The sequence below is a fragment of the Phoxinus phoxinus genome (assembly GCF_949152265.1).
Source record: "Phoxinus phoxinus genome assembly, chromosome: 18".
Classification (NCBI taxonomy): domain Eukaryota; kingdom Metazoa; phylum Chordata; class Actinopteri; order Cypriniformes; family Leuciscidae; genus Phoxinus; species Phoxinus phoxinus.
Genome location: NC_136893.1, coordinates 17,795,724 through 17,809,674, shown reverse-complemented (window position 1 = coordinate 17,809,674; position 13,951 = coordinate 17,795,724). Strand labels below are relative to the sequence as shown.

The 13,951-nt window shown below is 37.2% G+C and overlaps 1 protein-coding gene across 8 annotated transcripts in view; it reads right to left on the bottom strand.

Moving 5' to 3' along the window:
* Window positions 1-13,951, bottom strand: part of dnmt3bb.1 (DNA (cytosine-5-)-methyltransferase 3 beta, duplicate b.1) — a 52,293-nt gene that overhangs the window by 13,318 nt on the left and 25,024 nt on the right. For 5 of the 8 annotated variants that reach the window (XM_079587766.1, XM_079587772.1, XM_079587769.1 and 2 more), the window contains exons 5-13: window positions 9,647-9,790; window positions 8,585-8,704; window positions 7,559-7,717; window positions 5,872-5,979; window positions 5,250-5,391; window positions 2,994-3,134; window positions 2,274-2,318; window positions 1,067-1,146; window positions 623-735 (exon numbers count right to left, since the gene is read on the bottom strand). In XM_079587766.1, coding sequence (XP_079443892.1) covers window positions 623-735; window positions 1,067-1,146; window positions 2,274-2,318; window positions 2,994-3,134; window positions 5,250-5,391; window positions 5,872-5,979; window positions 7,559-7,717; window positions 8,585-8,704; window positions 9,647-9,790 — 1,052 coding nt within the window. The remainder of the gene's footprint in view (window positions 1-622; window positions 736-1,066; window positions 1,147-2,273; window positions 2,319-2,993; window positions 3,135-5,249; window positions 5,392-5,871; window positions 5,980-7,558; window positions 7,718-8,584; window positions 8,705-9,646; window positions 9,791-13,951) is intronic. The other 3 variants (XM_079587771.1, XM_079587770.1, XM_079587773.1) reach the window with 1 other exon arrangement.

The window sequence follows — 13,951 nt, the reverse complement described above, 5'->3', positions numbered from 1 at the left end:
AAGTAGTGTGACAAGAGTGAGTGCAGGAGATGATCTTAAAGTATGAGTAGGAGTGTAGATATGAAGAAGGTCAGATAAGTATGAAGGGGCAAGATTATTGAGTGCCTTGTAAGTAAGAAGAAGAATTTTTAAATCAATAAAATATTAACCGGGAGCCAATGCAAGTGTTGTAGTATAAGAGTAATGTGTTCAGTTAGAGGAGTTCTGCAGCTGAGTTCTGTACTAGCTGTACTAGTTTGTAGAGAAGCTTTGAAGGCAGTCCATGAAAAAGAGCGTTACAGTAATCAATACAGGAAGTGACTAAAGCATGAACTAGAATCGCAGTGCTCTTTACTGAGAGAGCCGGACGATGTCGGTTAATTTGAAGTATGTGGAAATAAACAGAGCGAATGACACTGTTTATATGTGCTTTGAATGAGAGACTACTGTCAATTATAACCCCCAAACTTTGAACTTGTTTAGAAACAGACACTGGTAGGTTATCAATATTCATAGACGAACATTCGGTTGGGGGCGGTTATGGAAGTGAAGTGTGACAAAATTCCAAGAATGGAATGAAATGCGAGATTGAGTGAGAGATTGCGGGACAAAAATGAGTTTGTGAGAAGCATGAGTTTCGTACCTGCAGCAGTTGGCGTTTCCACAGAGCAGCACCTCTCTGCCGCCACAGCACACGGTGCAGTACGACTGGTAGCCATCGTCATCGTACATGTAGGAGATCTCTAAATAAACATCCTGACACATTCACAAATAAAAACATGTGTAAATAACTTAAATAGCTAAGCCTTCTACAAACAGAGTCCCTGTTTGAAGCAATGTATCGTGTTGCTGCAAATAGTGTGTAATAGGATAATGCAGCGAAGATGGAAATGATCCATGGCACTTCCTTTGTCCCCCTAAGGTAATCGATAGATACAACACTGGTGTCCAGGTGTTAGGATCGAGTGCTATTGTTTGACACTTTTATGAGCAATCATGTCAGCGCGTGTTGGAGAACCATGTTCCCAGACTCTCGAGTTGTGTTGTGTTCTGTTTTGAGAATGTGGAGAACAAGGTCAACTCTTACCTTGCATGTTAGGCAAAGGCCTCCTTCAAACAGCGGGTGGAAGGTCGCCACTCTCATCTTTCCACAAGAGAGGCAGAACTCTGAAACAGGCAAGCAAACATATTGAGGTGGCTGAGTCAAAATACCAGAGTAACTTATTCTTGGAAGCATCTGTAAGAGTGGGCTGAAAATTATTAACCAATGAGAAGTGTTTTTCTTCTCTGCATTTCTCCTCTCTAATTTGCTTCCTAATTTAGTTGTCTTACTAAACCTGGTATTGTATTTCATGAATATTGTTGGCTCTTTAACAAACTGCAGTTTGTTCCTCTTTTGTAAGTCGCTTTGGATGAAAGCATCTGCTAAATACATAAATGTATACTGTATCCAATAGTGAAATCGCTTTCCCGCAAATGTATGTTTATAAATATAACTGTGATGAAGTTATATAGTAACTATATATTTTCCAGCTATTACTGCAAATTTAAAATCTAGTGAATTATCTACAAATAATACTTATTTTCATGTTATGGCTAAAATGGCTGATTATTTAAATTGTTTACTAATTTGTCACACAAGAAAAAACATTAGCCCTTAAAAACTAAATTCTGTCATTTTAAAAGCTGCAGATGATTTTAGACATCACAACATTATAATGTTCAGTATGAAAAATTTATATTTATATATTGATTGGCTAAAAATTACATTACTCAGTTTTATTAAATGTTTTGTGTTTTTAAAAGTTTACTTTAAGTGAGTGACAGATGATGGCAAAGGAAATCTAAATGTAAAAATAGGGAAACTTAGCATGAACAATTAAACATCTAACATCGACTGATATCAATACATTTAAAAATCAACGTGGTACTGATATATTGTGCATTCATAAGAAAAATATTTTAAAAATGATTTGGCACATGTAAAAATACATTTGCTAAAAATAAAATGTATTTTATACAAGGCCATGGCTCCATGGTGTTAGGGGCCGTTCAAACAGAACATTGCATTTGACTGCACTTCTTTTCCATAGTTTCTATGTAAACATGCACTTTTGCAGTGCCTTGAACATGATATGGTGTTGTAAAAAGTTAAATGTAGTTCAACTTATAAAAAAATGCATCTCTAGACCTGGCTTTTTTTTAAAAGAAAAAAAACGTGTTCTTTGTTAATGGATCCTTATGTGTTTTAATGGGTGAAAGCAGGGCTTGTAACAGGTTGCAACTCTACATACCTTCTATACTTCTGTGATTCTTCAAAACTTCATTGACCATTTGTTCTGAAAAGCATATGAGATGGCAGTCATGAGCAACAAGTTGGAAATTCAAACACATTGTGAGTATTGATCGACCGATATGTCGGCTGGCCGATATATCGGGCCGATATTTGCGTTTTTACGTGTATCGGCATAAGCCGATATTTAAACACAATATATTATGGTCCCACCAGTCCTGAGAACTCTCTCACACACAATAACTAGAGCATATGCGCAGGCTGCAATGATGCCACTTTTCGTTTTTCTCCGCCTCAAAATCATGGTGATGTTTGGCGAAGTTCGCATTTATCGCAAAGCTAGCATCAAGCATATTGCGCGTTTGTCTATCTGTGCAAAAACCCCATTTAAGCATGCGCAATGTTTCAGATAGTATGGCAAGTGTAAACACATGAATCGGATATGGGTCACAATTGAAAGAACGTGTAAACGGACAGTAAAAAAAAAAACGGATATAGGCAACAAAACAGAATTGGGCATCAAGACCTGCAGTGTAAACGAGGCCCTAGACTTTAACAGAAATCTTTCAGGTTTTATTAAAAATCTGTGTTCTGAAGAGAGTAAATGATGGGGTGAGTAAATGATGACAGAAATGCCATTTTTGGGTAAACATCCCATTTGGAGTGCAACAATCGGTTGTCACCCATGAACATGAATAATATCCTTAGTGTAAGCTCTAACCTCTACTGTAGACGTCCTCAATGCCAGGTTTGGCCTTACAGAGGCTGAGTCGAGCTTTTTTAGCAGAGGGGGGGAACTCCGGAGGGCTGGAGTCCGGCAGCACTGAGCTCTCTGAGGCCATGGGGAAAACACAATACTCAGCTGGAAGAGACACAAGTACACTAATATTACTTAATGTTACAATCAAACATGCTCACACATGTACTGTGAATAACTGCATTTATATTTCATAGATCAGGCACTTATATAATGAAGCAACTTGCATTCGTATTGTGAGAACTACTTTAGCTGCTAGTTAGTAATTATCACGAATGATCACATCACTACAGCATTTATTCATAAAATAAAGAATTGTTTGGTAACAATGACATTTAAACTGTTCATTTCTGCCAGAAAAATGATCCAAAATAAAAAAACATGAATATATTATATTAATATAATAAATAATATATATTGAAATTAGTGCAAACTATAGATGATTTAATGATTTGTGCTGATTTAAATATAAAATATTAAAACATTTATTCATTATTAGAAATTAATTTAATTACTTTATGACAATTTAGACAAAAACATTGAGAAATTGACCAAGAGAAACACAGCCATTAACATGCAGACAGAAAGCTGTTAAGACTCTTCTGTTCCACATCTGTAATCGCTGTGGGGAAAAGCCAGCAGTCAACAAATCGTAAAGTAATTAGATAGGCTATTTCCTCTTTCTGATCCACTGTAAGACCACACTACCAGAGACGTCTGCTTGCTCATCTCTGCAGTGGTTAAAAAAAACATTTTCAGTGTCTTGGTTCTGAACTCAAATGCATCTGTAAACTCAAATTCAAGTACCCTTAGGTTTTAAGGCCCAGTATCGACTATATGAAAACACAATGGTACGATAAAAATTTTAGAAATGTTTTAAACAGAAGGTTTAAGAAAGATATTAAAGGACCTGGTACATGTTTAAATGAGAGGAGACCAGACACACTAAACCTTGCAAACAAATGACTGCACCAGCTCAACTTATGTTGAGGGTCTCTGACAGGGACTGTGATTGTTGTGAATGTTGCTTTTGGTTAATGTGATGTCAGCAGGAAAGTACGACATTTTTAACCGCACATATAATGCCTGGGAAACTCACTGAACTGATCTATTACTCACAGTTTTTCCCAGATGAAAGGGAAAGATAAATTGCTCTTCTGAAAACCTAAGGTATCGGACATTTAAATATGATGGACAAGCTCCAATGAATCCGGAACAGAGGTCTATGATCTGACACACTAAGCTGGTAAGTGTCCTGAGAGCGTAACCTGCTATTACCTGACTGAGCCCTGATGCCTGAGGGCCCTGCAACTTGATTTTTAAGCAATACCACAAATACTTTACGGCTACAGATTTCCACAATATTTGAACACCCTTTGTTCACAAAGTTTTATTTGTTTAATAATTTCGCTTTCATAATTTAATTACGATTTCAACTGCCAATAAAAGTGTAGAAGTCTCAGCTCTATTTAACACATTTTCCACAGAGACAGGGCCGAAAATGTGAAAAATAAAAAAATACAGATATGATAGCTATATTAATTTATTAGTGTTTTTAGAGCAGTTAATATATAATAATAAAATAAAACTAATACAAATAATCAAGTCGTTTTGTCCTCAAGACACTTTTTTTCTTTTTTCTTTAGTAAATCTCAAAATGAATATCCATTTTTGATATTGTAGATTATGTCTGTGTGGTAACAAAAAAAAAAGAATTGTTCTTAAGCCGCCGTCTTGGAACTCAACTACAGTGTGAGACTACAAATGAATTCTTAACATTCCCTTGTAATAACAGCTTTGAGAAAAACTTGACCAACAAGTTACATTACTTTCCAGTTGCTGACTTGACAAGATGGCAATGCTTGAAATTCTGCCAGTAGAAACTGAAGTCTGTAGGGCTTTCTGTAGAAACTGCTCTAACGGTTTTAAGTGCGGTTAAGAGTTTGTCTTTTCATGTCTTGTGGTGGTTCAAGTTACCCATTTATTTTAATATTTTGTTCAGTTTGTGTATTTAGTTGCTGTAAAGGGAGTTAATTTTGTCAGCTATTCTTACATTTAGTCTTAGTCCTGTTTAGTCAAGTTATACAGCCTATAGTCATAAGCCTTTGTCTGCATCATGTTTGACCCCAAGTTAAGCGCTTTTACTCAAGTATTTTTTTTACAACTGCATGGATTGAGTGTGAGATCTGAGATGCTTTCACGATGACGACGTGTACTCACCTGCGTTATCTCTGGGTTTCAGGCCCTCCTGGCCTTTGGGCATAAAGCCACCATGAGCCCAGTCAAGCATGGGCTTTATCTGTTCTTCAAGATTGTCTGACTCACTCGGAGGAAAAGTCTTCTCTGCCCGTATACTAGCCACCTGAGAACATGCAGATAGTGGGAAAAAAGTATGTCAGAGTAACTGTAAGAAAACAGAAACCATCCTGGAAACAAATGTCTCAGGTGGTCTCAGCAAGATATTAATCATGCTGTATAGAGACCGAAAAAAAAAACAGAGAGAAAGTGAGTGAGAAAGAAAGTGAGAAAGTGCAGCCAGTCCTGTCGTTCTGGTGCATGTCTGGGCTTGGATGCTTCTGTTAAGTTTGTTAGGAGGTACGATTCACAGAGAGATAATTAAGGAAGATCTGGGGAATTCCACACTATCCAGATGAGTGTTTTCCCAGTGTCCTGTTTATCTCACTCATGAACACATACACACTGCATTATGTAAAAGTCAGAACAGGAGCATATTTTTATATAATTGTCTTCTATTAAGTGAACTACAGATGTTGCAGCTAACTGCCCCATAGGAGAAAATAGTGCTATTAAACAATGAACACAGACTGCTCTCTGCTCTCACCTCCAGGGACTGGAAGATTGCTCTACGGTAGGAAGCCAGTTTGGTGTAGGATGACTGGTTGAAAAACTTCGGGAAGGCTGTGATGGAATCGAGTTTGTCAGCAGACACCTGCAAGATACACATGACACCAGGGTCAGAAAGTAACCAGGGCTCAGGGCAAGCATTTGTTTGTGTGCATGTTAAGTAAATAATTTAATTGTATATGTAATACACTATATATATTAGTGCTGTAAAAACCATTAACGCATGTGATTAATTATTTCAGTTTAACGCGTTAAAAATATTTAAACTTATAATTTATGCAGTGAAAACTGTGAAGTGTTTGATAACTTTATTCAATTTCTGTTATTATCTGTTAGACCTACCTGAAAATGCACTGTTAAATTAAATCTGCAAGTAAAAATCTGAACTGGTCTGACTGAGCCAATAGAAATAAAAGTAGCCCTGATATATTGAAGGGTACAGTTAAATGTGACTTGTGAAGATTGTTTTAAGTTCACTTAAATTAAAAGTTGTAATTTTTTAAAAGCCTAATAAATGTTAAAATTGATAGCTTTAAATTATACTGTAATGCTGAATGCCTATAATTAATGGCTAAAATTGAGAAAAAAAATCTATTTCATAGAGACATCAGTAGCAATATTGGTATCGTTGATGCCTTCTTTCATAAAAAGATTCCATTTAAGAAATATTTAAAATATAGGCTACTGTCTTTATGTTGTTTCTACATTAATTTGGAGATTAAATGTAAAAGTATATAAAAACTGTAATGTTAGGTTTGATTAATCACGATTAATTATAGGAACATTTGCGATTAATTAGTTAGTAATTAGTAATTAGTAAAAATTAATTGATTGACAGCACTAATATATATATATATATATATACATACATATACATATACACAGTCTTCAATGTTTAATAATGTAACAAATTTTTCAGAGCATTCAATTAATGAATTTATTACATTAAATTAAATAGCACTAAAATGCATTACATTTCACACACTGCATGCCATTCAATTTGATTTTTGTCTCACAATTCACATAATTTCAGAGACGTTCAAACTAGTGATGTCAGAGGTACCAGTACTTCAGGATCAAAACGGCAATAAAACAATGTCACAATACCAGTTTGTCTACAGTATCCGTATTACCAATTCAATATGGCATTCAAGTGATGTCACCACGGTCAGCAGTACTTCATTTAAGCTGTAAACAAGTTATTATGTTTAACCAACCAAATTTGAACACCGATCAATGACAGATTATGTACGGTACAAATTATGTTTGATAGCTGTTGTAAATGAAGATGCTTTGAATTTGTACAACTCTACAATAATAAGTATTTTTATTTTATTTTTCTTTAGATTCAATTTCTGAATGTTTACTTGAATTGAATTGATATTGATGTTAGTTACTTGAAAGCTCTTTTTATTTGTTATATTGCCTTTTTATTTTTTTATTTGTTCTTGATTTTGTTACTGACTGTTTACTTGTATAATTGCTTGGAAAAACTTGAAGCAAAGTTTATACGATTATTTTAAGATTGATAATATTTACCTCAATATTTAACATTTTTAAAAAAAAGAGTATGTTTAGTATCAGTTTAGTTTTCGCTGTGCTATTGACATTGAGACCGAAATTTCACTGCTATTAGTATCTTTAATAGCATTTTTGTTTGTTACCTCGGAGAATTTTCCATCTCCAAACCACTGCAGCCAGCGCATGCCGTGGGACGCCTGCCTCTTCCCTGTTGCTCTCCAGGGCACCACCATCCCGGGCCACCAAGAAAAGCCCTTTATCTTGCCCCAAACTAACTCTCCAATACCAAAGCCTTTATTATCCTGAGGAGGAAATATGCAAAAATTAGACATAGTTGACCATAAATAAACAATTTCACACTCACTGAAACCTGCATTAGATTTGAAAAGAACGCAGACACAGATTTCAGTGAATAATGGCTTTAATGTCAATTTAAATTTATGTTACATTTTTAAATCTAAAGATTTGACGATAGTATGTACTAGTTTTATGTTGTTTTTTGGTCCGTTTTGTTCCCATCCAGCCTGAACATTCTGCTAAATAATTTCTTTTGTGTTCCACAGAAAAAGAAAAATCATGCAGGCTTTGACTAGTAGATTATCATTTCTTGGAGAATTATCCTTTTAAATAAGATGGACAATTAACCTTCTCACTGCACAGATTTCTTTGATCCAGTTACACAAAGAAGGACAATCAAATGCTCTGTTGCACTCAGAGAGCTGGATTGAGCATGGGCTGAGAAAACCTCTGACACTGAGCTTGTCTGAGCACGACTCTCAAACAGTCCGGACCATTTCAACAGCGCTGTTGTTTCCTCACCTGTGCGAGTGTCAGTTAGTATTTATGAGTATGTGCTCAACAGTGACTTAGAAGATGTTATAACCCACAAAAAAACCCATTCAAGACCTTCACGGTCTCTTTGTCTTGGTCATCAGTGCTCTCTAAACGCACAGCTGCCTGGCTTAGTGACACGCAAAGGAGAGGATACACCACAAGCACAAAGGCTGCTATCTTCACATTCAAACGGAGCCGTTCTGTGAGGCTACTGTTACATGTCCAAGGCAGGTGGACAAATATTGGTACTTGTGGATTGTTTGTGCATTAACATAAAGAGGAACGGGACATGACAGGATAGGTGGATTGTGAATTTGTGTGTGATATCCTGGTACCTTGTACTCAGGTTGTCTGGCTATGTCAGTAGTCGAGGTGGATGTGGCGCTGCTCTGTGCAGAGTCTTTCGAGTCCTGTTCCATGAGCTCCAGTATGGGACCCTCAGGAACACTAGAAACCTACAGACACACACAATTTCAACTTTTAGTCAAAGCAAAACAAAAACAAAACAAAAAAATAATAACAATAAAACATAATGCAATGATAGGTACAATAGACAATAAGGGGCAAATGTACAACCTACTGCCCTCACAGACTTTTCACAGACACAACAACATTTCTGTCAACACGTTTTTGTGTGTGTTTTTACAAACTGTGAGGCAGTTCGAAATAATTTTCTGTGGTAACTGACGGCATGCCACAGTGATGTCAATACAGCTTAAATTGAATTTAATCTGGAATAATCACTTAGGATAGCCGTGTTCTGGAACATGGTAGCTGGTTTCTGGCTGGTCATGACTTGTTTTTGCCAGCAGGAACCTTGACCAAGATGGTCTACCATCACACATGGGGTGTGTTTCCAGTACAATACCCATACCAATACCAATACCATAACTCCCTGCTTAACTATCATAGTACAATACATTATTGGAGATATTCACTATCTAGTCATGACTGTTTTAAAAAACTGTAGTAACTGTGGCACATCCATCATTAAAACCAGTCGTTAATGACGTCATGTAGTTAGTGGAGTAACAACAGCTAATTAATCGGTCTGAGATTTAATTAATGTAATTTTACTGCACTTTTTCTGTCTTTGCTCACCCCGCCACAACACAGGCAAAACAACCACGAAAAAAGACTTATCGGAAGGGGGGGATCATGACCACTGTTTTGATTGGCTGGGTACAGGTAACTTCAAAAGTGTGACAGCATAAATACACAGTGATAGACAGCTCGACTTAAAGTTGTTGAGTTAAGAGTGAGGAGCAGACAGTGGCATGACAGCTTTAATCTGCCGTGAGGGGGATCTCTGTTCGTCAGCCTGGATTTCAGTGTCTGACAGACAGAAATTCACTTAAAGCATAAAGCAGCTTTGTGTGTGTGAATGTGAGCATTACCATGCTGCTGTGATCCTGTTTACTATGTCCCCTCTCTCTGTTGCAGGGTTTACTGTGAGCTGTCAGTCCTGCCTGGAAAATAGTCCTGGGACGAGGCCTTTGCCGCAGACCCGTCTCACAACCAGACCCAATGTCAGCCTTTTCCTGAAACCATAATCCCGTAACAATAAGCTGATCCATATTTTCTAGTACTGTACCATAATTATAGGTAAATTTTATAGCAATAATGATTAGCGGTAGGGATGCAAATTATCGATTAATTCATTAATTATTAGTTGATTGACCTTATCAATCGATTAACGATTAACTGATAAGCGGCTATTTTCCTGAGAATGTACATTTCTCACGGTATCAATAGTGTCTTTAACATAAAAAGCTAAATATTGCTTATATACTGAATAAAAATGCATGTTATATTGCTCAATTGATGTTTTATTGTAACAGTTGTTTAGGGATGTACATTTTCACAAATTCCCATGATCGATGGATGAATGTTTCGATGTCATTGATTATTTAATTATCAAATATAATGACTACTATACAACGCGTCACCAGCGCCGCCTCAGATGCAGAATGTGTGACTGTTGTGGACGTGCTCTCCCTGAACACCGCACTGAACACGGCAACTAAACCCAATGCATTCACAACCATTTAATACAATAGTGTTCTCATGTTATGTAATATGTCAGTCCCAAATTATTAATCGTTATTATTAGTCGTGCATTTCTGTTTGAGCTGCGCGCGCTGAATGAATAGGCTACCCGTTAAACTGGAGCACTTAGTAACGCATCCTATATGAGATTAATCAGAAAATAAACATAATATTACAAATTATTTCTGCACAAAATGACGCGAATGCACAAGTGAATTTGAACAAAGTTACGTACCATTCATTCAGAATGATCATGTTGTGGACGCGCTCTTCCTGGAGCAACGCGACACGGCAACTAAACTCAAATAATGCACAATGTTTTATTACAATATTGTTCTCTTTATAATGTTATGTAATATGACAGTCCTCCCAATAGTCATTATTAGTTGTGCAGTGCCGTTTGAGACGCGCGCGCTGAAGCTGATCACGCGCACTACAGCGTTCATTCAAGGGATGCATCAAATATAAGATAAATCAGATATAGATAGGCATACACAAAATAAACACAACATTACAACTTACATTTGCACAAAAAAAAGGCTGCGAATGAACACACAAACTTAGTCATAATGAAGGTGTAAAATGGTCCCAAACAAAACGCACTCACTTTGTTTCGCGGTTGAGCAGCACGCACGCGCATGAACCTGCTTAATTGATGATCGAGAAGTTGTATCAATTAAATGTATTATCGACAATTAATCGATCGTCGATTAATCGTTGACATCCCTAATTAGCGGTCAACTTTTATGGGTTTTTCAATGGCCACTAAAATCTAGAGTGCAGGGTGGCTAATGGCAGATATTAGATTATATTATTACATTGCTGAAATTAAATTAATATGAATATTTATGATGATTATTTACTTTTATTCTCTCTAAATGTATATTTAGTTTGCTGCTTATTTACACTTTTATAGACAGGAATAGTCAAGTATTTACAGGATGGGAGAAGACAAAAGTTGCATTCAAATATTGTACTAGCATGTATCATACTTTAGACACAATATAATCCCATACACGGTATTTGATAATTTTGATAATAGGTTGGTAAGGCAAGGTTATGCACACAACAGCTCCTGCTCAGTCTGTAAACTATATAAATTCCCATAACTGACCTATATCTTCAATGTTTTGCTTTGTTTCCTCTTTGCACTGGATGCACAAGCTTTATCAGTATCAGTGGCGGGCCGTGCATATTACACCTAGGCCTTCTGTGATGTCCACCCTGAATTAATAACTTTTAATAGTGTTGCAGCGCACGCACATACTCTCTATAATTGTGAAATTCCTGTTTTTATTTTGCACCGGCAGTTATAGGGTTAATGCGGTGAGTTCGCGAAAGGCCGGGTAGAGAGAAACGAGCGAGTGAGTTCGGCTTTTGTGTACAGTGGTTCTTGCGTTCCGATTATAAATTCAGAAACGGATCCTCATCACTGTCCTATCCTTCAATGGCTATAGTATTAATGTTTGAAAAAAAGAAGTTGTTTCGATCATAAATTTACAAGAAAAATTAGGAAGAAAATCATATTCAGCAGAGCACGGACAAAAACAGGGGCAAAAAATGCATTATACTCTCCAAAACTGATTTTTTACACAAAATCCATCCAAATTTCTTTCCTCAAAAAGACTTGAATTACTTGGTTGTACAGGTTGTCTGTGCTTTTCAGTCCCAGCAACCTTTTCTATCGCCATCGAGGTTAATGTGCTGAAAGTCGAGTCTGTCCCGTCGTATTTCTGTCATAAGTTTAAATTCGCTTTAGTGCTGAGTGTGTCTGCTCGACAGAAGCAGTAACGTTAAACAGGGAAAACACCGCAAAACAAGACGATGTGTAACGTTACAGCCGACACAAGCTCTCACACAGATTTTTGAACGATATCATTGAGATCAGCGGGACTTTTGCCTTCAAAATCAGTCCTGATACATTGCAGTCTGTTCTGTTTTTACCCGGACAGATCGATAGAGGTCCGAGACTCTGCGTAAGCTGAATAAGGGATTTTTTTCCGGTAAGTTTAAACCTGCTGGTGGTCGAGGAAGGAAATAAACATGAATTTGTGGGTTGAAAAACTATGAAATCTACCTGTATTTTAGTTTACACAGTTCGCAACAGATGCGGTTAGCTAGCTCTGACTACCAGTAATAATAGTACACGCTCTGACCATCCAATCAAAGGGCGTGAAAATGCTTACGTTATTGTGTGCCTGCTAGATGGCCCCGGTGCAATCAACTCGATATCTGATTGGCTGATTAAATCTGACTGATTATCTGATTGGTTAAAGCAACAGTTTCATTGCCATTCATTCAAGCTACAGGCGCCCGCACTATCGATTCTGAAGGCCTCGAAGCAGATATATTTGACCCTGGCAACACATGATGACTGAAATATGATTGGATAAAAGCACTAAAATAAATATACACTACTGGAAGCAGCGCAACCATGAGAAAAGCTATGAAATTATGAGAACGGACTTTTGGGAATAATTTAATACTCATTCATAAAAAAATATATTAAAGTGCAAGTCAGTGATTCTCATAGTGTTTAGGCCAGCAGAGAAGGCCTTGCTGGCCCTGACGGCCCACCACTGATCAGTATAGAGGAAAACCGCAGATAAGCACAAAACACAACACAAAAGATAAGAAGTGATATTTAATACAGTCATATCTGTTTATCATCTTGTATCTGATTTTAAGGAGTCTTTATAGTATATTGGTATTTATAGTATAAGGAGTCTTTATAGACTGAATAACCCTTAACATCTTAAATGGTGAAATGTGTAGTGGGTACATGTTTATGGCAGACTCTTTGTTTAAAAGGCCGGCAGGAATGCTGCACAATGCGTTCTTCTGCATGTCTTGCTCTGAAAATCTCATGTGGATAATCCACAGAAGATCCATGGAAGTGATACCCAACTCTGTATGTATGTGTTTTCCCGCATCTGTTCAGACAGCCTCCATGATACACCTGCTCTCTAAAATCACGCAACGTATTGGTAAGTTCTCGTGTTAAATGCATTTATGAATGTAAATAGTCTATCACAGCAGAGGTGAATAAATGGAGGAATTTATGCAAATATGATTATACCACTACATTTTGAGTGTTTTGTCTCCTCAGTTATTCAACGATATATTGATTTAGCAAGAAGGTCCCTGAGCCAGGAGTCCTTTCTTGTCAGCGTGGGTTTCCTCCGGGTGCTCCGGTTTCCCCCACAGTCCAAAGACATGCAGGTAAGGTGGATTGTATATGACAAATTGTAGTCATATCCAATATGTGTGTGTGTGTGTGTGTGAGTGAGTGTGAGTGTGTGTGTGAGTGTGTGTGTGAGTGTGTGTGTGTGTGTGTGTGTGTGTGTGTGTGTGTGTGTGTGTGTGTGTGTGTGTGTGTGTGTGTGTGTGTGTGTGTGTGTGTGTGTGTGTGTGTGTGTGTGAATGTAAATGACTGGGCTGTGTCGGGAAGGGCATCCGGCATAAATGTGTGTGTGAAGTGGACCCTGCAAACGAGCGGGAATAACGCTAGGAAGATGGATGGATGGATATATATTTCCTGGACTGTTTTTGCCCTATTTCAGCCATGTTTCCGGAAACAGCAGTGAAATGGACTTTGGAATAGATGTGACTTATTGAAGCGTTCTGTCATAAGATCAGATGTGTAAGTAAAT